Source organism: Saimiri boliviensis, chromosome 14 (assembly GCF_048565385.1).
Source record: "Saimiri boliviensis isolate mSaiBol1 chromosome 14, mSaiBol1.pri, whole genome shotgun sequence".
NCBI lineage: Eukaryota > Metazoa > Chordata > Mammalia > Primates > Cebidae > Saimiri > Saimiri boliviensis.
In genome coordinates, this window is record NC_133462.1 from 47,241,294 (window position 1) to 47,264,973 (window position 23,680).

General features: G+C 52.5%; 1 protein-coding gene across 7 annotated transcripts in view; it reads right to left on the reverse strand.

Moving 5' to 3' along the window:
- Positions 1–10,234: 10,234 nt before the first annotated feature.
- Positions 10,235–23,680, reverse strand: part of TMCC2 (transmembrane and coiled-coil domain family 2) — a 47,555-nt gene continuing 34,109 nt past the window's right edge. For all 7 annotated transcript variants that reach the window (XM_074384930.1, XM_003938328.3, XM_010348964.3 and 4 more), the window contains 3 exons: positions 14,843–15,777; positions 12,307–12,442; positions 10,235–11,752 (listed from right to left, as the gene is read on the reverse strand). In XM_074384930.1, coding sequence (XP_074241031.1) covers positions 11,441–11,752; positions 12,307–12,442; positions 14,843–15,777 — 1,383 coding nt within the window. In that variant the 3' untranslated portion in view covers positions 10,235–11,440. The remainder of the gene's footprint in view (positions 11,753–12,306; positions 12,443–14,842; positions 15,778–23,680) is intronic.

Here is a 23,680-nt window from a genome sequence, read left to right on the forward strand (position 1 = left end):
TGGGCTAGCAGTAGGGGAGGGACTGGAAGTCTTGAACAGCAGGTGGGCAAGAGTCCATAAAATAGAGATTCTATGGTTAAAGGGGCTCCTCAGTTTATGGGATGAGGGCTGAGGGCTGAGACTCAGGACGAACATGCACCAGGCTGCTGACGGTGCCTTCCTCTGTGGAGAGGGGCTAAGGGATATTGTTACTCTATTCCCCCATAGTGTTTGCACTTTTTTTTTTTTTTTTTTTTTAATAAAGATCGGGTTTCACCACGTTGGTCAGGCTGGTCTTGAACTCTCAACCTCAGATGACCCACCTGCCTTGGCCTCCAAAGTGCTTGGATTACAGGTGTGGGCCACCACGCCCGGCCTGCACTTTGTTTTTTTTTTGTTTAATTTTGAGACTGTGTCTTGCTCTGTCACCCAGGCTGGAGAGCAGTGGCATGATCATGGCTCACTGCAGCCTCAACCTTCTGGGAGCAAGTGATCCTCTGCCTCAGCCTCCTGAATAGTTGGGACTACAGCCAAGCATCACCACCTTCAGCTATTTTTTTTTTTAACTTTTCTTTTGTAAAGACAGGGTCTTGCTATGTTAGCCACGCTGGTTTCGAACTCCTAGCCTCAAACAGTCCTCCTGCCTCTGCTTTCCAAAAGTGCTGAGATTACAGGCATGAGCCATATTTGCATTTTTTTTTCGTTTTTTACAATAACTGTGCTTTATTTGAATTTTTTTAAAGGAATAATAAAGACCAGAAGATCCTATGTCATGCTAATAGTTGCTGGGAGGAACCTTGTGATTTGAGTTTCCCAGTTCAATTTTCTACAGCAAACATCTATCAATGAAACTAGAAAATATATATATATATTTTTCTTTTTGAGACGGAGTTTCGCTCTTGTTACGCAGGCTGGAGTGCAATGGCGCGATCTCGGCTCACCGCAACCTCTGCCTCCTGGGTTCAGGCAATTCTCCTGCCTCAGCCTCCTGAGTAGCTGGGATTACAGGCACGTGCCACCATGCCCAGCTAATTTTTTTGTATTTTTAGTAGAGACGGGGTTTCACCATGTTGACCAGGATGGTCTCGATCTCTTGACCTCGTGATCCACCCGCCTCGGCCTCCCAAAGTGCTGGGATTACAGGCGTGAGCCACCGCGCCCGGCCCACTAGAAAAGATTTTAAAATAAGATTACATATGTAAATTGTTAAGAAGATTGGCGCTGTCGGGACAGAAGACCTGCCATCCTGGGAATGTTTTCTACCTGCATGGTCCGAGACTGGAGTCACTAAAGCCACTGTGGCTGCTGGGCTCTTGACATATGGCTAGTGCAGCTCAGGAACTGGATTTTTAATGTATTTAATTTGGACTATGTTAAATTTAGGCCGGGTGCAGTGGCTCACGCCTATAATCCCAGCACTTTGGGAGGCTGGGGCAGGTGGATCACTTGAGTTCAGGAGATTGAGACCAGTCTAGCCAACATGGTGAAATCCCATCTCTGCCCAGAAATACAAAAACTAGCTGGGCAGGGTGGTGGGCACCTGTAGTTCCAGCTATTCAGGAGGCTGAGGCACGAGAATTGCTTGAACCCTGGAGATGGAGGCTGCAGTGAGCTGAGATTGCACCACTGCACTCCAGCCTGGGTGACAGAGTGAGATCTTGTCTCAAAAAAAAAAAAAAAAAAAATAGCTCTGTCTTGAGAGCATCTAATAGGACAGACTGTAAGGGTGATACTGGGTCTTAGGAGTGAGTTTCCTGCCTTGCCACCATCTGAGCCCCTCCTGATAGGTGCTTTCTCCTCTATCCTTTCTCTCCTCCCAGGCTTCAGAGCATCCTCTGTTCAGGGTGGAGTCAGAGTCCCCTGTCCCTCCCTGCCCCCTGCCTTAGCTTCCTTCTCCAACATGTACAGAGGACAGGGGTTCCTCAGTCAAACCCTCCCGGTATGTGTGTCATGGTGGGGATATCTTCTGCAGGCGACAGCCGAGGCTCAGCACCTCCTTGCTGTGGAGATCTCAGGCAAGTCATCTCTGAGGGTCCTCGCCAGAGATTCCATAAGGGCCCCACGGCCCTTTGTCTTCTAGTTGCTGAGATCATAGTGTGAGGTCCTTGGCCATGGTCAGGTGGACTGGGCATTGCTGGACAAGGGACACTTAAATGAGGTAACAGAAAGGACTTTCTGCTTTGGGAGGCCGAGGTGGGAAGATCGCTTGAGCCCAGGAGTTCAAGACCAGCCTGGGCAACATAGTGAGACTTTATCTCTGCAACATAGTGAAACTTCATCTCTACGATAAAAAATAAATGAAAAAAATTAGCTGGGTGCAGTGGTGGGTATGGTCCCACCAGCTAGGTGGGAGGATTGCTTGAGCTGAGGATCATTTGAGCCCAGGAGGTGATCGCTCAGCCTGCAATAAGCTGAGATCTCATCATTGCACTGCAGTGAGACCTTGTCTTTAAAAAAAAAAAAGGACTTTCTGGCTGGAAGGCTAATGAGGGAAGTGCTGGGGTGGGTGAAGTGTGTGATGATGGGTGTGTCATGGAGCCGAGAGAGCGCTGCCTGCCCATCCAGCTCCCTCTGGCAGTTCGCCACCCTGTGCTCTTCCTCTGATTTTATTTTGGCACTTAACAAGCTCTGTTGTCATTGACCTATTTTTATCTCTGTCTTTCCAGATAAATTTCAAGATGTTCACAGAGAGTCTGTTGAGCTCTCTTCTGGCTACCCCAGCTCCTACATGAAGCACACGTTTCTTTCATTTTTTCTTGCCGCGTTGCCCAGGCTGGAGTGCAATGGCACAATCTCGGCTCACGGCAGCCTCCATCTCCCGGGTTCCAGTGATTCTCCTGCCTCAGCCTCCTGAGTAGCTGGGACTTCAGGTGCACGCTACCACACCTGGTTAATTTTTGTTTTGTTTTGTTTTTGAGATGGAGTTTCACTCTTGTTGCCCAGACTGGAGTGCAATGGCATGATCTCGGCTCACCGCAACCTCCGCCTGCCAGGTTCAAGCAATTCTCCTGCCTAAGCCCCCCGAGTAGCTGGGATTACAGGCATGCACCACCACGCCTGGCCAATTTTGTATTTTTTGTCTAGATGGGGTTTCTCCATGTTGATCAGGCTGTCTCGAACTCCTAACCTCAGGTGATCTGCCTGCCTTAGCCTCCCAAAGTGCTGGGATTACAGGCATGAGCTACTGTACCTGGCCATTTTTTTTGGTTTTTTTGAGACATCGTCTTGCTCTGTCACCCACATTGGAGTGCAGTAGTGCAATCACAGCTCACTGCAGCCTCAACTTCCACCTCCTAGGCTCAAGCAAGTCAACCACCTCAGACTCCCAAGTAGCTGGGACTACATAGTTAGCCACTATGCCCAGGCAACTTTTTAATTTTTTTTTTTTTTTTGTAGAAACAAGGTCTCACTATGTTGCCCAGGCTGGTCTCAAATTCCTGACCTCAAGTGATCTTCCTGCCTCAGCCTCCTGTGGTGGGAATACAGGCATGAACCACCGCGCCCAGCCACACCTGCATGTTACATGAAGAGGTAATGCCTAACCTGAATGCGGCTTGTCAGGCTTCAGTGACAGGCAGGAGCATTATCGTCCGACCTGAGTTCATCCTGGGTGTGCTGTTCACTAGCTGTGTGTCTGTGAGTTCCCTTCGTCCTTCTGAGCCTCGCTTGCTCATCTGTAAAGTGAAGTCCAGTGACATTCTCCAGGTTGCTGTGAGGATACAATGAATCAGTGCGGCACGCAAGAAGTGCTTGTTAGCTGTAAGGGCCTGAACAGAAAAAGGGCTCATATTGGCATGACTTTGGGCCAGGGTGGGGCCTTCCCACACTCTCAAATCATACCAGAGTCGATGACAGTAGCTGTGCGTGGAAGCCACCTCCTTTTTAATCTTACAGCTGACAAGCAAAGAAGGGAGCCCTAGTATCGCTTTCATCTTTAGCCTCACCCTGGGGGAGGGTGACAGAGAGGCCAGGGAAGCCACATGGAGCCCAAAGCTTGCTCCCCTCCTTACCTGGAGCTCCTCACTGGCCCAACCATCCAGCACTGAGGATCCCTCCAGTAGTCAGAACACAGGTGCCAGACCTGTCTTTACTCCCCGCCACCCTGACTCCATAAGCCTCCCCTCCACCACATTGGGAGCCTGCCCTTGAGTTGGCTTTGCACACAAACACTATCCTTAGTATTCCCGGAGCCCCCAGGGCCTGCTCACTCATTAGGCAAGTCAGTCTCTCCATCCTAAGTTCTTTATTTGTGTAGCTATGGGGACACCAGGACCAGAGAGATGATGTGACCTGCTCAACGTCACACAGCACATCTGAGTATCAGTCTTCAAATCCCTGGATTGTCAGATGGCTCCAGCTCTTCCTGAAGGGAATCCTTTCCCTTCTCTCTCAAAGCTCTCCTCTGGCTTCCCTTTGGCTTTTTTTTTTTTTTTTTTTTTTGAGACAGAGTTTCACTCTTGTAACTCAGGCTGGAGTGGAATGGCGTGATCTCAGCTCATCGCAACTTCCGCCTCCCAGGTTCAAGGATTCTCCTGCCTGTCTCCTGAGTAGCTGGGATTACAGGTATGTGCCACCATGCCCGCTAATTTTGTATTTTTAGTAGATAAGGGATTTCTCCATGTTGATCAGGCTGGTTTTGAACTCCTGACCTCAGATGATCTGCCCTCCTCAGCCTCCCAAAGTGCTGGGATTACAGGCGCGAGCCTGCTGCGCCTGGCCCCCTTTGGCTTTCAGTGGGTTGTCCCTCACCCCAGGGGCACCTGCATTTTATTATTTTTGTTGTTGTGTTTCCCTTTAGCTTTCTTTCTTTCTTTCTTTTCTTTTCTTTTTTTTTTTTTTTTTTAAGACAGAGTCTCTGTCGCCTAGGCTGGAGTGCAGTGGCATGATCTCGGCTCACTGCAACCTCCACCTTCCAGGTTCAAGCAATTCTTCTGCCTCAGCCTCCTGAGTAGCTGAGACTACAGGCGCATGTTACCACGCCTGGCTAATTTTTGTACTTTTAGTAGAGACGGGTTTTCGCCCTGTTGGCCAGGCTGGTCTCGAACTCCTGACCTCAGGTGAGCCACCCGCCTCTGCCTCCTAAAGTGCTAGGATTATAAGCCTAAGCCATCATGCCAGCTTCCTTTGGCTTTCAAGCATAGACAACTGCTTTAAAGCTTCCAAGCCCCAAAGTTCTGGGGTGGCGTTTCCTTCCCACTCTGAAAGCCATCCTTCATTCTTCTCTTCTCACTGCCACAGACTTAGAAGCCCTTTCCTCAGGTATCTTGCCCTCTGGGTTGTGGGCCGGGCAGTACTGATGCCTGAAATAACTGCATAGCTACTCACACCGTGGATACCTTCCCTCCCACACCAACTCCAGGACTTGACCAAAGCCATCCTGCTATAAAACACGGTCCCCTTTTGCCTCTTATACTCCCTCCGGTGCTTGGAGAAACCTCCCCCAGACCCCCAGCAGAAGGAAGCTTTCCCTCTTGAAACCTCCCCGTCCCCTGCGGCCCTGTGGTAGCATTCATCTCTGCTTGCCTCTGTATGGGCAGTGTGTGTGCGTGGGTGCGTGCGTGCGTGTGTGTGTGTGTGTGTGTGTGTGTGTCTGTTCCCACCAGCTCGTGAGCTCCATGACAGCAGAGCCATGTCTGACCCCTCTGTGTCTCCAGTGCCTGTCCCAGAGCCAGAGCTCAAAACCACGTTTCTCAAATGTAATTGAACCGAAAGCTGGGTAGTTTGGGGGTCACAAACCTCCATGCCTGCCAAATCATGATAAGAGCTTCAAGACCAGCAGAGGAGAAAATGAAGTGTTTACTTGAGACTTATCTTCAGGGACCTGAGATTATAGCAAGAATAACCAAAGTGGCTGGGCATAGTGGCTCATGCCTGTAATCTCAGAGGCGGGTGGATCACCCGAGGTCAGGAGTTCGAGACCAGCCTGGCCAACATAGTAAAACCCCACAACTACTAAAAATACAAAATTCAGCTGGCTGTGGTGGTGCGCACCTGCAGCCCCAGCTGCTCAGGAGACTGAGGCAGGAAAGTAACTTGAACCTGGGAGATGGAGGTTGCAGTGAGCCAAAATCGTACCACTGGACTCCAGCCTGGGCGACGCAGCAAGACTCCATCTCAAATAGTAAAAATAAAAAAAGAATAACCAAAGTAAGGCAACAAGAGAGGGATAAAAAGACTACAAGTAGCCGGGCGCGGTGGCTCACGTCTGCAATCCCAGCACTTTGGGAGGCCAAGGTGGGTGGATCACGAGGTCAGGAGTTAGAGACCAGCCTGACCAATGTGGTGAAACCCCGTCTCTACTAAAAAATACAAAAGTAGCCAGGTGTGGTGGCACATGCCTGTAATCCCAGCTGCTCAGGAGGCTAAGACAGAAGAATCACTTGAACCTGAGAGGCAGAGGTTGCAGTGAGCCTGGATGGTGCCACTGTACTCCAGCCTGGGTGACAGACTGGGACTCCTTGTCAAAAAAAAACAAAATAGACTTCAAATAGGGTACAGTGTACACTGCTCGGGTGATGGGTGCACTAAAATCTCACAAATCACCCCTAAAGAACTTACTCATGTAACCAAACACCAACTGTACCTCAAAAACCTATGGAAAAAAAAAAGATTTATAAAAACTACTTAATGCCAGGTACATACTGAGAAAATTAAACTGAAATAATTTGTTTCACTTAAAAACAAAACAAAACAAAAAAAACCAAGTAAGGGCAACAGGAGAACCTTTGGCTAAAGCTGGCAGGGCGCAGAGACCGGACACCTAGACCTTACAGACTCAGCTCTGGTGCTTTTGGAACCAGAGCCAACTTAGTGGATGGCTGCCAGGAGGCAGGGGAATGGCTGAGGGGCACTGCTGGGCCCAGGATCCTTCATCTGGACTGTCAGCCTTGGGGTGTAGGGGGACCATGGCGGGAGTGCTCTCCTGGGAGGCAGTGCTGCTGTCAACACCCCGACAGCTCTTCTGGCTGCCTGGGTGACTCAGGACCTGCCAGCAGGCCCGAATGTGCTGGGACAAGTCTCAGCCTCCCCTCCCTCCCTACGTGCCTCCCAGCACCCTGGTGGGGACCAAGATTCCGCCTTCCATCTGCATCTGGAGGTTGGCTGCAAGCCTCAGGCCCATGGGTCACTGCTGGCCGCTTTCCCAAGCCCTGCTCAGCCCTGTCCGTGTGAAGATCAGAGCCATCCCTGGGGGCCCCTGGATGGCTGGCATCATTCTGACAGGTCACTCCCCTAGGGTGAGATCCTGGTGTGCAGTGGGGCAGGCACTGGTACCTGACACCTCCGAACCTCACCGGTGTCCTAACAGTTGGGCAGCATGGATGTCATTATCCCGTTTCAGATGGAGAAACAGAAGCCCACAACCTCCACAGTCTCAACTCAAAAGCAGACCTCTTGATTCCTGCTCTCTTTCCTGGACCCCACACCCAGGACCATGGGCTGGAGGCAGGAGGGACTCACAGACTGATACACTTGTGGGGTTGTGGTGGTGGCAGCCACCTTGGGTCAAACAGGCCTAATCCAGTCCTCTCTGAAGCTGGGGCTTCGCCTCTTGGGACTGGACCAGCTTTGTCTACCAGACCGAGGGGAGAGGCTGCTGGGAATAAGCAGGCTCTGGGCTCCCAGCGAAGAGGAACGCTGAGGGCCTCTAGCTTCCGGGGTCAGAGGCTAAGGCTCACTTAGCCACCCTTGGCCTGTGTGTTCCTGTGGGGTCAGCCTTAGACTTCTCTGAACAGTGCTTCTGCACCTTAATATCCCACAGGGTCAGGAATGAGAAGCAGTAAGAACCGTCTTGGGTTAATTCATTATGCTGTAAGCATTGTGCTTAAGTCTTGACCGGCAGAATGTCATGTCACCTGCACTCAAGCTTGTGAGCCAGTGCCATGTCATTTCCATTCCTCGTGGAAGACCAGGAGATTGGTCTGAGAGCAGCGGGAACCCTGTCCAAGATGAGTGGCAGCACTGGGATTTCAGCCTAGGTCTGCTGGCTCCTTGATATCGGGATCCAGACTTGACTTAAGGGCCTTGCTGTTGAAGGGGAAATTGAGCCTGCCACAAAGATCCCTCCAGGTCCCCGGCTACAGCTTCCCTCCTCTCCCACCCCGTGGCCCCAGGTCTTTCTTCCTCCCTTCCCTCCCTCCGCAGCTCAGAACCACTCCAGAGTAACCTGGGCTGGCAGCGGTTAAGTCACCCTGTGCTGCCTACCTGCTTTGGTGTTTGCCAGGGCTGCGCCTGTTGTAGCCCTGCAGTTTTGATGAGGTTGGCAGGGAGTGCCAGCTCTGCACGGGCACGGTAAACATGCCACCTGCCTGCTCAGTGCTGCTGGAGCAGTAATGTGCCAACTCCAGCAGGAATTCTCAGCTATTCCTGCCCTGGTGGACCCAGGCTGAGACCTTCGGACCCTCAGGTGAGGGGCTGGGCCCTGCATGACAGATGCTCTGGAAAGGGCCTGCCTGTTGGCCCTGAATTCTGAAGGTGAATGGTCCCCGGCAGAGGAGGTAGCCCCAGTGAAGGAGGACAGGTTGAGGTAGGGGTAATGCACTCCTTTTTTTTTTTAAGTTTGAGACAGAGTTTTGCTCTTGTTACCCAGGCCAGAGTACAATGGCACAATCTTGGCTCACTGCAACCTCTACCTCCTGAGTTCAAGTGATTCTCCTGCCTCAGCCTCCCAAGTAGCTGAGATTACAGGCACATACCACCAAACCCGGCTAATTTTGTATTTTTAGTAGAGGTGGGGTTTCACCATGCTGGCCAGGCTGGTCTCAAACTCCTGAGCTCAGGTGATCCACCTGCCTCGGCCTCCCAAAGTGTTGTGATTACAGGAGTGAGGCACCAGGCAGGTTGCACCCCCTTTTCTCCAAAGGGTGAGAAGGCTCAGACACAAACAAGGAAGCATCAGTGACCATCAGAGTCTGGGACGGGCAGGGCTTTACTAGCCATGTTGTCATGAGATGGCAAACACAGGCTGGTGTTCTGACCTTTTTGCAGATGATCCTGTGCAGCTGGGGCCGGTCCTCCCCTACCTTCTTTGTTCGCTGTCAGCCTCTGGATCAGCTGAGAATGCTCGCTACCCTACCTCCCTTTTTCCTCCTTCCTTTCGGTGCGGGCTGTGGTTAGCAGTGACATTTAATTCAGGGAAGGCACCTGACCTTGGGGAGGAATGTGGGAAATGTCTGCAGCCTGGGGCAGCCACCCTCCCTGGGGACCAGGAATGTGGGCACTAGGCCACCTGTGGCCCCCAAGGGAGGTGAGTGCAAGGTCCAGGAATGACACTGTTGGAAGGCCCCAGTAAGGTCACCTAGGGAAACTCCTACATTGTACAGAGGGTAAGGATGAACCACCAGTGCCAACCCCGCCCCCATGACACCAGCACAGCCTTCTCTCCAGTCTGGTGTGGGCACTGTCCCTGACTCTTGGTGTCTCCTTGAGCCTGAGACCACAAGTACAGTGGTGACTTTTGATTTTTCAGACCCACAGAACTGCAGAATGTCAGAGCCCTTCGAAGTGAGCTGCTGCACACATCCGATATCTCCCAGGTGGAGACTGGGGTGCAGGCGGGAGACGTCAGTTGGCTGCCATCCACTCACTATGGGCCAGGGCCCAGGTCTCTGGGGTGGGTGCAATTCCCACAATCCCTCCTGCTCCCAGTGCTGGAAGTTAGCATCTCTTCTTCATCCCAGCAGGGAGATTCTGGTGGCCTCTCCTAAACTCCCACAGGGTCACTGCTGGGAGTGCAGTGCCTTCTGGGGTGCCCATCTGTGTGAACTGCTGGGAGTGGGTGCTGCAGCCACAGAGAGCCTGGTCACTATGCTCAAGCCCACGCTCCGGCACCTGGAGAGCAGGTGCTCTGTGCTCTAGCTGACAGTTCTGCAAAGGTCAAGCTAACTTCCGCAGCTGCCTTCTTCCACCGGGGGACAGGGTTACAGTAAGGACTCTGCTGCCCTCTTGCGGCCTCACCTGGGTATGGCTGCTGTTATCCAGGCCGCTGGTGGCTCATCTGCTCCAAGCTATGGAAATCTCTCTCTTACTTGCCCTCGCCTGGAAAGTGCTCCAAAAGGCCCGGATGGGGTAGATATCATCCCCCCATCATACCACTTAGGCCAGAGTTCGGATGCAAGGCCTGGTTCCATGTTGGATACTGGAGAAAGAGGGTCTCAGGCCAACAGGGGAGGCCCAGCCTATGTTACCCAGAATGCTTGGTGTGGGGAGAGGTGGTGGTTCCCACAAACACAACCTAATCAACCAACACCAGACAGGATGGTTTGAAAATTTAGAGGATATTTATTTCTCAGGAAGGTGCACAACAGCTGGCAGGCACTGCTTTCCCTGCTCTAGGGGATTCTTCTCTCCTTTTCCAAGAAATCCCCTCTCTTCTTGGAAGTGCCCATGGGAGGCTGGGATGTGAAAAGAAACCATACACAACACTCCAGAGCCTTAAAAAAATAAGCCACAACCTCCTCCACACGAACGCACACTTACAAAATAAATAGACGGATAAAAGAGAGGCCACACGCCTCCCGTCCCGGCTATAGGGCGGCTTAGGGAGAGTGGGGCTGGGTGGCTTGGTCCCACTTCTCCCAGCCAGGATTATCCAGAGGCTAAATGGAATGGAAGTGCCCTGGCTTCAGAGAGAGGACAGGGCAGGACCTCTCCCGGTGCTCAGCAGGGAAGACGCTGGAGGAATGGGCAGGGAACAAAGGAACAAATAAATAAATAAATAGAACCCAACAGCACTCCCAGAGGCCTAAGGGCTTAGGGTGAGGCTCAGGGGGCCCTGGGGCCTGTCTTCCTGAAAATAGCAGATCCAGTACTGGCAGAACCAACAGGAGGGAAAACTCAAGCCACACCCACCTGGCCTGCAGAGCCCAACCCCAGAAGGTGGCCTGAAATCAGCTCTACTGGGAGAAGGAGTGGGGGCTGAGCTCCACACTAGCTGCTCTGCGCCTGCTCTCTGGCCCTGGAGGTGCCCAATGGCTAGGGACCCTCCCATCCCTGTGTTATCGGGGGCCAGCAGAGCCTCCTCCCTCGCTCTCCTGCATTCATCCTCACCATCTCCGCCAGAGGAAGCTGTAGCTGTCTCCAAGGTGGGCTCCTCCCTAGGAAAGCTGAGGCAGAGCCCTCTCCTATTCGTCATGGCCTTCCTGACCTGGGGCACCCTGAGGGTCAGCTGGGAGAAGTCCTCGAGTAACTATAAATAATGAAAACAATCCAATCCTGGTGTCTGCCTCTGCTCCATCTGGCCACAGGTGCCCCCACTATCTCCAGCCAGGGCTGCATTCTAAGCTCCCTTCAGGCCAACAGGGAGAAGGTGTCAGAAGCAAGTACAGAGAGGGGGGCAGGAGCTGCTGGAATGGACAGTTTGGGCAGGAGGCCAAACTGGACACACGGAGAAGTCCAAGGGTCCCTCCTGGAGAAGTGTGGCCAGCTGGGGGCCGGAGAGCACGGGGTCGGCGTGACTGGCCACTCAGCTGGGCAGCAACACGTGCTCCAGGAGGTAGGTGAGGGAGTCCCAGTGTTTCCAGAGGAGGAACAGGACGAGGACCAGGAGGGCGGTGCTGGTGATGCGCAGGCGTGTCTTCATGAGGGGCGTGATGAAGTTGGCGATGGTGGACACGAACACCAGCAACACGGCCATGAGCGCCAGGATCACGTTGATGAACTTGCCCAGCAGCGCCCGCGCGTTGGCATTCTCCACGCCCTCCAGCTGTACCACCTGCTGCTGTTGCTGCTGCAGCTCCAGCTTGGTGACCCGGGTCAGGCAGGACTCCACGGCCTCCTGCGGGGGCAGAGGGGCTGGCATGTGGGCACTCAGGATGGGCGGGAACCCTAGGCTGAAGACCTACCTATCCCACTGAGAAGGTACCTATAATGAAGTCCCCTCTCCAAAGGCCAGGAGGGTTGGAGGCTGACCAGCTGTAGCTGGGGACAGAGCCTTTTAAGGATGACTCTTTGGGGAGGATGCTAGGAAATGAGAGTCTTGATTACTAGGGAAGGAGAGGAGCTGGCCCAATCCCAGCTCCCTCTTGAGGTCGGCTAGAGCCTAGGAACTCCAATTATTCATTTGCAAGGCTGCCATCAAAGAGGGGGGGGCTCTGGTGGCCCCAGCCCTGTCAGCTTGCCTCTGCACAGTGCGTGCCCTCGGCCTCAGGCCTCCCTTGCCCGTTTCCACCCCGGTCCTGCTATGCTGCCCTCTTCATCCACATGCCTATCTGCCCCAGCCAACAGGCCGGCCTGTGTCCATTATGCCCCATGTGACAAGAACCCTAACCCTCTGGCTGCTGCCAGCTCTGCCAGCACATCTGGGGCCTCCCAAGCTTGCCCTGACCATACCTGGATGTCCCGCGCCCTCTCATAAGACTGATAGGCCACCTTCTCCTCCATGCTGGCCAGCTCCTGCTTCAGGTTCGTCATCTCGTTCTGGTGAAGCTCTGTTAGGTCGTTGAGCTGCTCCTCCAGCCGTTCATACCTGGCGGAGAGAGAGAGTGATACCTGTCCTGGCTCCCCAAGCCTCCCTTCTCTCCCACGGTTGATTCATTCATCCTCTCAGTAAACAATGACTCAGCCCACCCCCCTTGTCCAGCTCTGCTCTGTTCTAATTTTAACAGCAACAACAATAGAAGCTACTATTTTTTTTTTTTTTTTTTTTTTGAGACGGAGTTTCGCTCTTGTTACCCAGGCTGGAGTGGAATGGCACGATCTCGGCTCACCGCAACCTCCGCCTCCTGGGCTCAGGCAATTCTCCTGCCTCAGCCTCCTGAGTAGCTGGGATTACAGGCACGTGCCACCATGCCCAGCTAATTTTTTGCACTTTTGGTAGAGACGGGGTTTCACCATGTTGACCAGGATGGTCTCGATCTCTCGACCTCGTGATCCACCCGCCTCGGCCTCCCAAAGTGCTGGGATTACAGGCTTGAGCCACCGCGCCCGGCTTTTTTTTTTTTTTTGAGACGGAGTTTCGCTCTTGTTACCCAGGCTGGAGTGCAATGGCGCGATCTCGGCTCACCACAATCTCCGCCTCCTGGGTTCAAGCAATTCTCCTACCTCAGCCTCCTGAGTAGCTGGGATTACAGGCATGAGCCACCATGCCCAGCTAATTTTTTGTATTTTTAGTAGAGACGGGGTTTCACCATGTTGACGAGGATGGTCTCGATCTCTCGACCTCGTGATCCACCCGCCTCGGCCTCCCAAAGTGCTGGGATTACAGGCTTGAGCCACCGCGCCCGGCTTAGAAGCTACTATTTACACAGCACTTCTTTTTTTATTTTTTGAGACGGAGTCTTGATCTGTCACCCAGGCTGGAGTGTAATTGCACGATTTTGGCTCACTGCAACTTCCGCCTCCCAGGTTCAGGCGATTCTCCTGCCTCAGCCTCCTGAGCAGCTGGGACTACAGGTGCAGGACACCATGCCCAGCTAATTTTTTGTATTTTTAGTAGAGACAGGCTTTCACCACATTGGCCAGGCTGGTCTCGAACTCCTGACCTTGTGATCCACCTACCTCAGCCTCCAAAAGTGCTGGGATTACAGGCATGAGCCACCATGCCGGACCCACAGCACTTCTTAGGTGCAGGCACTGTGCTAAGCATTTTACCCACATGACTTCACAGGATCCTCCCCATAATCCCATGAGATTGATGCCAGTGTCATCTCTATTTTACAGAGGAGAAGACTGAGGCATGGGGGCTGAGGAGCCTGCCTAGGATCACACAGCTCATGAAGGAGCAGTTAAGGACTGGCCGACTTCCACCCGGGCTCTTAAGCCCTGGGCTCAGATGCTCTCTGGGTATCAGGGATATACAGATGTGGAGGACACAGTCCCGGCTCCGAAGGCACAAAATAGCATAAGATGACTATTGTGTGAGGAGTGGTTAGTTTTTAGATGGGGTTCCCCTTCTGTTTTCCAAACCTTCATATATATGGAGAAAAAGAGGAAGTGGTAGCTAAGGAAAAGATCCCCCCAAGCCCAGGGACAGGGAGACACAGAAGGAGGCGCCGAGACACTAGCTCCGTCCCAGGCTGCCCCCCAGGAGCTCTGGCTGGAGGTTCAAGCTTCCCCACCTACATATTCACATGCTTCAGCTTTCCTAGTCTGACCTCATTATATCTTTACCGTCCTATGAAGTAGGGATTCATGCCATCCCCACTTCAGGGACTAAGAAACCAGGTGCAGAGAATGCTAACTGGCTTGCTCAAGGCACACAATTAATAACACATCTCAGATTTGGACCCAGGTAATCTGGCTCCAGAGTCTCTCCAGATGAAAGTAGCTGGTCCCTGCCTCAGTTTCCCCTTCTCTACACTAACCGTGTAATCCAGGTAAGGATGCTCAGAGCATCCTGAGACAGGCAGAACCTCCCTTTCACAGGTTCCACAATTCCGTCTTCCAGCTGCCCTGACCAGTCTGCAGAAAGGCTGCTCAGGGGGCCAGGTGCGGCGGCTCACGCCTGTAACCCCAGAACTTTGGGAAGCCAAAGCAGGCAGATCATTTGAGGTCAGGAGATTGAGACCAGCCTGGCCAACATGGAGAAAGCCCATCTCTACCAGAAATACAAAAAATCAGCCAGGCGTGGTCGTGCAGGCCTGTAATCCCAGCTACTCGGGAGGCTGAGGAAGAATTGCTTGAACCCGGGAGGCAGAGGTTGCAGTGAGCTGAAATTGCGCCACTGCACTCCAGCCTGGGCAACAGATTCCACCTTCAAAAAAAAAAAAGAAAAGAAAAAAGTCAGGGCCTCTTGCTGGCCCCTTCCAGCTGCCAGGACGCTGCAGATGCTCCCCTGACTGCCTCTACACCCGGGATCTGAAACCCAGTGCTCCTCGCCTCATCCCAGGTCCGACTGGGCTGCAGGACCGGCTGGGCAGGCGCCTACCTGTAGCGCTCCTCCTGCAGGCACTGTGTCATGTAGGTGTAGTCCCTCTGCAGCTGAGTCTTCAGGTCTTCCATGGAGTCCTCCAGGTGAGACTGTCCCTCCTTGATCTCCCGTAGCTCTTCCAGCAGAGCGTCCAGGTTTCCAGGAGCGCCATACAGTGCATTGGACTTAGGGCTCCCCAGCGCCCCACCGGGCCCAGCCCCGGAGTTGCTGCCTGCTCCAGCCGAGCTGGCGCTGGCGCTGGAGCACTCATCGTCGCTGCCATACTTGGGGCTGGACACGAGCGTGGCGCTGCCACTCAGCACCCGGGCTGCCTCCTCAGGGGGCCCATCTTCCAGAGGGTCCTTCAGGTGGGCGATGTTGTCAGCACTGCCAAACTTGTTGCGGATGAGGCTGGCAAACTCCCGGGGCTTGGACACCACGGCGGTGTGGGTGGCCTGCGAGAGGCCGGAGAGGCTGCCCTTGACGCCCTCCACCACGCCGCCCCCAAAACCACTGATGCCAGCGCGCACGTTGGCGCCCACATCCTTCAGCCCTTGCTGCATGTCCCGCAGCACGTCCTTGGGCTGCCTCGACGGCCCGTTCTGCTCAATCTCCTTCAGGCGCCGGCGGTAGTGCTCCAGCTTCTTGTGCAGCTGGGCGATGGTCTGGGCTGACTTCTGGTTCTTCTTCTCGAACACCTGCTTGATCCGCGACACCTGCTGCTTGTCCGCGTTGTTGGCCAGCTTCAGGTACTCCGCCACATTGTCGTCGCGAGCCTCCTGCTCGATCTTGATCTGCTCGGTGATCTTCAGGATCTTCTGGTGCAGGTGGTCAATGGCAGCCTTGGTCCGCTGGGGGTCCGGTGCCCCATCGGGCACGTCCAGACTGATGGCGCCATCCGTGTCACCATGGCCGGTGGAGAGGCTCAGGGCCACCAGGTCTCCCTTGTCGACCTGGGGAAAGAGGCAGGCAGAGGATGCACGGGTAAACCCTGAGACCATAGGAGTGTCCCTGGACACCTCTGGACTCGGTTTTTCTACCCAGAAAAATGGAGGCAGGAGTCCAAAAGAAGACAACCACCACGAGAACAGTATTCCCTGATAGCTGCACACTGGCCTGCCACTTACACAGGGCCCTCACACCTGCTCTCTACCCAATCCCCACGGTACCCCCAAAATGCAGTCTAGGCAGAGCTGCCCCTCTTTTGGCCCAGGAAGGTCAAGCAAGTTGTTCAGGGACACGTGGCCAGGAAAGGACAGAACCTCCGGCCCAGAATGCTTTTATTTATTTACTTATTTTACTTTTGTTTTTTTGAGACACAGTTTCGCTCTTGTTGCCCAGGCTGGAGTACAGTGGAGTGATCTCAGCTCATGGCAACCTCTGCCTCCCAGGTTCAAGCAATTCTCCTGCCTCATTCTCCCAAGTAGCTGGGATTACAGGCATGTGCCACCATGCCTGGCTAATTTTGTATTTTTAATAGCTATGGGGCTTCTCCATGTTGTTCAGGCTGGTCTCAAACTCCCAACCTCAGGTGATCCACCTGCCTTGGCCCCCCAAAGTGCTGGGATTACAGGCGTGAGCCACCACACCCAGCCTCTTTATTTGATTATTTGTTTATTTATTTGAGACAGAGTTGCTCTGTTGTCCAGGCTGAAGTGCAGCAGCGTGATCTCGGCTCACTGCACTCTCCACCTCCCTGGTTCAAGGGATTCTCCTGCCTCAGCCTCCTGAGAAGAAACAGGCATCCACCACCATGCCCGGCTAATTTTTGTATTTTTAGTAGAGACGGGGTTTCACCATGTTGGCCAGGCTGGTCTCGAACTCCTGACCTCAAGTGATCTGCCTGCCTTGGCCTCCCAAAGTACTGGGATGACAGGTGTGAGCCACCGAGCCCAGCCCCAGCCCAGAACTCTTAAAGCTCTAGCACATGAACCGAGCAAGTCTGAGGCCTCACTGGAGTCATGAGGTTGGATTTCTGAGGAATGAGACTAATTTTCTCTCTGAACTCAGCTGCCTCTTAAGCCTCCTGCCTTGAGGAGGCCTCTCCCTCGGGGCTAACCAAAGCCTAGACTTGGCTCTCTGCCTGCCTGTCCTCACCACCCCATCCTCGCTAATACAGCTCGGTGGGCCACCCTGCCTCTGCCGACACTTCTCGCGGGCCTTCCATTACCTTCCAGCTCTCCAGAGTCATCGGTAACCTTTTCCGCTTCATCACGGTGGGAGCCCCCAGGCCTTCCCAGTCTTCCAGAATTGGGAGAGGAGCATGCCCCACTCCCACCCTGCTGGCCAGGTCCCGGAGGACTAAAGCCGCAGAAGTAACTCACAGGCCAAGGGAAGCGGGGACCAGTTTGGGGCCTGAGGCTACCAGCCGCCCAGCTTTGTAGAGGGTGAATGCACAGGAAGGAAATGACAGTCCCCTTCACTCCCCACCAGGCAGGCAGGCTTCCCGAGCACATCAGGGTGGCACCAAAGACGGAGAGACAAGGAGAGGAGAAGACAGACTAAGAAAGCATGAGTGGGAGGGAAAGAAAGGAAGGGTCATAGAAGATAGGAAAGATGGGATATGCACAGTGGGCTGAAAGCAGGCAGGCCTGCACCCCGCTCCCCTGCCACCTGGTTCCACTCGGCCTGTTGGAGGATCTTTCTGTCCACAGCTGAGTCCCCAGTGTCTTATCACCATGCAACAACGGAAGCAGCAGGAAATGGCTCAACCCCGTGTATTTTTACACACAGCACACCCCAAACAAGGCTGGGTCAGAACATTTGCTCTTAGTGTATATGGGAGGGGACAGGGGTGTGGTCAGATACCTGTGAGGGAAGGGGTTAAACACAAAGAAAGTGGCCCAGTCACACGCACCGGAACTGGAAACAGCCCTGCCAATTACAGGCAGAAGTCACCTGGCCTGATGCTGCCAAGATGCAAAGTTATTGGAAAACACGACCGAAAACAACAGCCCTGCCAAAGTCAGGAGCCCGGGGAGGGTGGTTCCTCTGTGGGCTTCCACCGGGCCCTTTCCAGGTCACACTTCCCCCTGGGGATGCTGCGGACAACCACAACTCCTTCCTTAATCTCTCCTGAAGTCGAGATTTCCCTCTTACATTTGCTTCGGGTCTCCTCTCCCTCCGGCAGGTGTTCATGCCTTCAGGACTCTGCTTCTCAGAATGTCTAACCTTTCGTCTCTACGGTCTCCTTTGGTGATCTGCTCCAAGGTCTAAGTGTCCCAGTTGTGTGACTTGCAGCCCTACCCTGCAATTAGGCTGCTTCCTTCTGCCTTGTTCCCTGCAGTGACAGCAAAAAGCCCATCTCTCCATTTACCTGACCTTCAGTGTCCTCGCCGATCAAATGGGGGTAATCATAGCTACTCTCAGGTCTTTTGTGAGGGCTATACAAGATGATGTCTGGCAAGCACTCGGCATAGTGCCAAGCATACAGAAGGCGCTCAGTAAATACCAAGTCTGGATCTAGGCAGCATAATCCCTTTCTTCCCCTGGGAGAAAAAAACTGCCTGCAATTAAGCTGGCCTAACTATATTTCAGAAATTATACCAACAAATTTACTCTGTATTGATAACTACACAAAATTAAGTTTTTTGTTTTTTGGAGACACAGTCTCACTCTGTCGCCCAGGCTGGAGTGCAGTAGGGCCACCTCAGCTCACTGCAACCTCTGCCTCCTGGGTTCAAGTGATTCTCCTGCCTCAGCCTCCCAAGTAGCTGGGATTACAGGCATGAGCCACCATACCCAGCTAATTTTTTTATTTTTTATCTTTTTTTATTTTTTATTTTATTTATTTATTTATTTATTTATTTTGAGATGGAGTTTCGCTCTTGTTACCCAGGCTGGAGTGCAATGGCACGATCTCGGCTCACCGCAACCTCCGCCTCCTGGGTTCAGGCAATTCTCCTGCCTCAGCCTCCTGAGTAGCTGGGATTACAGGCACGCGCCACCATGCCCAGCTAATTTTTTGTATTTATAGTAGAGACAGGGTTTCACCATGTTGATCAGGATGGTCTCGATCTCTTGACCTCGTGATCCACCCACCTCGGCCTCCCAAAGTGCTGGGATTACAGGCTTGAGCCACCACGCCCGGCTTTTTTTTTTTTTTTTTTTTTTTTTTGAGACAGAGTTTCACTCTTGTTGCTCAGGCTGGAGTGCAATGGCATGATCTCAGCTCACCACAACCTCCACCTCCCAGGTTCAAGCAATTCTCCTGCCTCAGCCTCCCGAGTAGCTGAGATTACAGGCATGTGCTACCACGCCCAGCTAATTTTATATTTATTTTTAGTAGAGACAGGGTTTCTCCATGTTGGTCAGGCTGGTCTTGAACTCCCAACCTCAGGTGATCCACCTGCCTCAGCATCCCAAAATGCTGGGATTACAGATGTGAGCCACCGCGCCTAGCCAATTTTTTTGTACTCTTAGTAGAGACGGAGTTTCGCCATGTTGTCCAGGTTGCTCTTGAACTCCTGACCTCAGGTCACCCACCCACCTCAGCCTCCCAAAGTGCTGGGATTACAGGTGTGAGCCACCGCGCCCAGCCCAAAATTAAGTTTTATAGGCAACACATGGCCTTTGATGTTAAAGAACCTAGCTTTCTTATAAAGCTGCTGCCCTTTCCACAGATGCCCAACTCTCTTTTACTCTCTTCCTGGGAGAAAGAATATCTGGAAAATGGGTTCTGCGTCTGGCTACGTCACTGCCATTTGCTCATCTTTGTCACAGGGAGAGAGTCTGTCCCACCTACTCAGGGGGAGAGTGGGAGGAGCTAAGGAGAAATGGATGTGAAATGCTGTGAAAAGCAAACGTGTTTCAGGACTATCCAGGAAAAAGCAAAGTCTCCATCTGCCACGGCTCCTTCCGGGTAGCTTGGCCCTCTCCTCCCTTGATTTGGCATCTTTCTGCCTTACAAATGGAAAAGCAGAGTTGAAGCTGGTTGTGAAATCCCCATTAATGAGAGAAGAGACACTCTTGGGAAAAACAGCTGGGGCCTGATGGTGGGTGCAGGGGCCTGATGGTGGGTGCAGAGGCCTGTGCTGAAATCCCAGCCCCCTTGCCCACCCCTCTTCTCTACCCTAGGACCCACACTGGAGTCTAAGAGTCCTGCAGCAGGACACCAGCTCCTTCTGTGCCTCCATGGAGGCCTGGACACCTCCTTGGTGACGTGAAGGTCTGCAATGCCTGGATTGAGTGGGTCAGTCTCTAGTCACAGAATATAGCCCCAATTTATTCTCCTCCCTGTGGAGGACTCAGCCCCACTGCCTTCCAGAAGCGTGGCATATTTTCCTATGGGCTCTGGGCTCTTCTCTTTTCCTTACATCCTAAATGCCTTGGACAAAGGATTAGGATAAGAATTACAGTTGGCCTTCTGTATCTGAGAATTCCACGTCCATGGATTCAACCAACCATGGATGAAAATATTAATAATGCAAATTTTAAGATACAGGGGCCAGGCGCAGTGGTTCATGCCTGTAATCCCAGCACTTTGGGAGGCTGAGGCAGGAGGATCACCTGAGGTCAGGAGTTCAAGACCAGCCTCACTAACATGGAGAAACCCCATCTTTACTAAAAATACAAAAAATTAGCTGGGCATGATGGCATGTGATCAGGATTACATGCCTGTAATCCCAGCTACTCGGGAGGCTGAGGCAGAAGAATCGCTTGAACCTGGGAGGTGGAGGTTGCTGTGGGCTGAGATCAAGCCATTGCACTCCAGCCTGAGCAACAAGAGTAAAACTCCATCTCAAAAAAAAAAAAAAAAAAAAAAAATTAGTCAGATGTGGTGGTACAGTCCTATAATCCCAGATACTCAGGAGGCTGAGGCAGAAGAATCACTTGAACCTGGGAGGCAGAGGTTGCAGTGAGCTGAGACTGTGCCACTGCATTCCAGCCTGGTTGACAAAGTGAGACTCCTTCTCAACAACAACAGGCTGGGCACAGTGGCTCACGCCTATAATCCCAGCACTTCGGGAAGCTAAAGCAGGTGGATCACGAGGTCAGGAGATCAAGATCATCTTAGCCAGCACAGTGAAACCGTATCTCTACTAAAAATACAAAAAAAAATTAGCTGGGCATGGTAGCCTGTGCCTGTAATCCCAGCTACTCGGGAGGCTGAGGCAGGAAAATTGCTTGAACTCGGGAGGCAGAGGCTGCAGTGAGACAAGATCATGCCACTGCACTCTAGCCTGGGCAACAGATTGAGACTCCATCTCAAAAAAAAAAAAAAAAAAAAGTCACCTCTGAAGACAGCATGGTGGTATCTCCAGCCTTCCCCACTGGAGGTAACCCTTAATCCCACTGGTCTCCATGCAGACTTCACTTGCCCACCCCAGTCTCTTCATGTGCTTAAGGGTGCATGTGTACATGCATGCATGTGTGCAAACCTGGGAACCAGGGAGAGAAGTGGTTGGTGTGTGTTGCGGGTGGGGCGGGGGGCTTGTGGGAACACTCTGTGGGGATACTAAGATTCTGTCTGTGGTTTTTGCTTTCAAGGCTGGAACACCTCAGCAACCACTTCCACCTGAATTAACTCCCTTCAATAACTCCCCCTGCCAACCAGAGACTTTTACTAAGGACTCACCACGAGTGTCTAATTCAGAGACTGAGCTCACCCCTGCTTGCAGCCTGGAGCCCAACCTCAGGAAAGTATCTAAGAGCTTCTTCCCCACACCAGCCTCCTCCGTAGATCCCGCAGCCCCCACCCCACCCATCAGGGAAGCAAAAAGGAGGCCGGGATGTAGGCAGAGTTTGCCTGGAGCCCTCGCCTGCACTGAGACGCTCCTCAAATCAGCGATGGGGTAGCCTCACTCTGGTGCAAACCTCACATGTATCTCACTCGGATCTACCCTCATCACACACAGGCTGACCAAACCCAGGAAAGGTTATTTCAAAGTTTGGAGAACAAGGGAAACATCCTGCATGCTAACAGGAAATACCAGACATCTCCCCATCCTTCTCCTCCAGGATCTCTGGTACCTATCCCTATCCCTGGAGGGAACCCAGATCTCCAGATCCCTGAGAGGCTGAGCTGTCTAGTTACAGCTCTGAGAAGCAGAGCTGGAACTGGCTGGGAAGTCCCCATGAATGAAAGAAGAGACACTCCTGGGCCTGGTGTGTGGAGGAGTGGCATTGGGCTGGGGTCCTGGTCCTCTTGCCAGCCCCTCTTCTCTACCCTAGGGTCCAGATTCCAGCCTGGGAGTCCTGCAGCAGGACACCAGCTTTTTCCTGTCCTTTACAGAGGCTTATAATGCCTGGGATCTGTTGGTGGGTCTCCAATCACAGAACCTCACTTTGCTCTCCTTCCCGGTGGAGGGAGCTGGTGTGTCAGGAAGGTGGGGAGCTCTCCATGCCCTGCCTTCCCTGGCACATGTACCCAGGGTGACAGCTCCCTTTCAGGTCTCGATGGAGACAGGGCAATCCAGGTAAAGAGAGCCAAGGAGCTGGCAGACAGATAGGGAGAGGTACAAAGAGGGATTATGCTTTAACAAAGGAAAGATCATTAGTGAACAAGAAGAAAAAGATGAGAAAGCCCCTCAGAAGGCTGGAACAGGACAGAGGGTGAGAAAAGGAGAAAGATTTGCCAAAAAGAACAGCAATGAGACAGGACACAGGGCCCATGGAAGGTAAAGGAAACGGCTTTAAAATTGGAGTTGGGCACTGATTTAGATCCTGGCTCTGTCACTTACCAGCTGAGAGCCCTTGGATATGTCATTATCCCCTCTGAGACTTTCTCATCTGGAAAGGGGTAATTCTACCTACTTCAAAGAGCTATCAGGATGATGAGATGAAACACTGTGAGTAAAGGGCATAAAGCAGGTGCCTTGAAACACATTCAAACAAATTAAGAGATGCTTCACACCTTTAGAATGACTATAATAATTTTTTTTTTTTTGAGATAGGTTCTTGCTCTGTGGCCTGGGCTGGAGTGCCATGGTATGCTCACGGCTCACTGTAGCCTCGACGTCCCAGGCTTAAGCAATCCTCCCCGCTCAGCCTCCTCAGTAGCTGAGACCACAGGCACGAGTCACTGAGCCTGGCCTCTAATAAATTTTTTTTTTTTTTTTTTTTTTTTTGAGACGGAGTTTCGCTCTTGTTACCCAGGCTGGAGTGCAATGGCGCGATCTCGGCTCACCGCAACCTCCGCCTCCTGGGTTCAGGCTATTCTCCTGCCTCAGCCTCCTGAGTAGCTGGGATTACAGGCACGCACCACCAAGTCCAGCTAATTTTTCTGTATTTTTTAGTAGAGACAGGGTTTCACCATGTTGACCAGGATGGTCTCGATCTCTTGACCTCGTGATCCACCCACCTCGGCCTCCCAAAGTGCTGGGATTACAGGCTTGAGCCACCGCGCCCGACCTAATAATTTTTAAAAAGGAAATAAGTGGGCTGCACACAGCGGCTCACACCTGTGGTCTCAGCACTTCTGGAAGCCAAAATGGGAAGATCACTTGAACCCAGGAGTTTAAGACCAGCCTGGGCAACTCAGCAAGACCCTGTCTCTACAAAAAAATTTAAAAACAGCCAGGTGTGGTGCTGCATGTCTGTTGTCAGGAAAGTGGGGCAGGAGGATGGCTTGAGCCCAGGAGTTTGAGGCTGCAGTTAGCGGTGATCATACCACTGCACTCCAGCCTGGGCAACAGAGCAAGACCCTGCTAAAAAAAAAAAAAAAAAAGGAAATAAGTGTTGGTGAGCATGTGCAGAAATTGGAAGCTTTATGCAACGTACCTAAAGTGACAGAGCTGATGTGGAAAACAGTTTGGGAGTTCCTGAAAAAGTTAACACAGAATTACTATATGACCCAGCAATTCTATTCCTAGATGTTTTCAATTTTCAAAAGAAACAAAAATGAGTATTCAATAC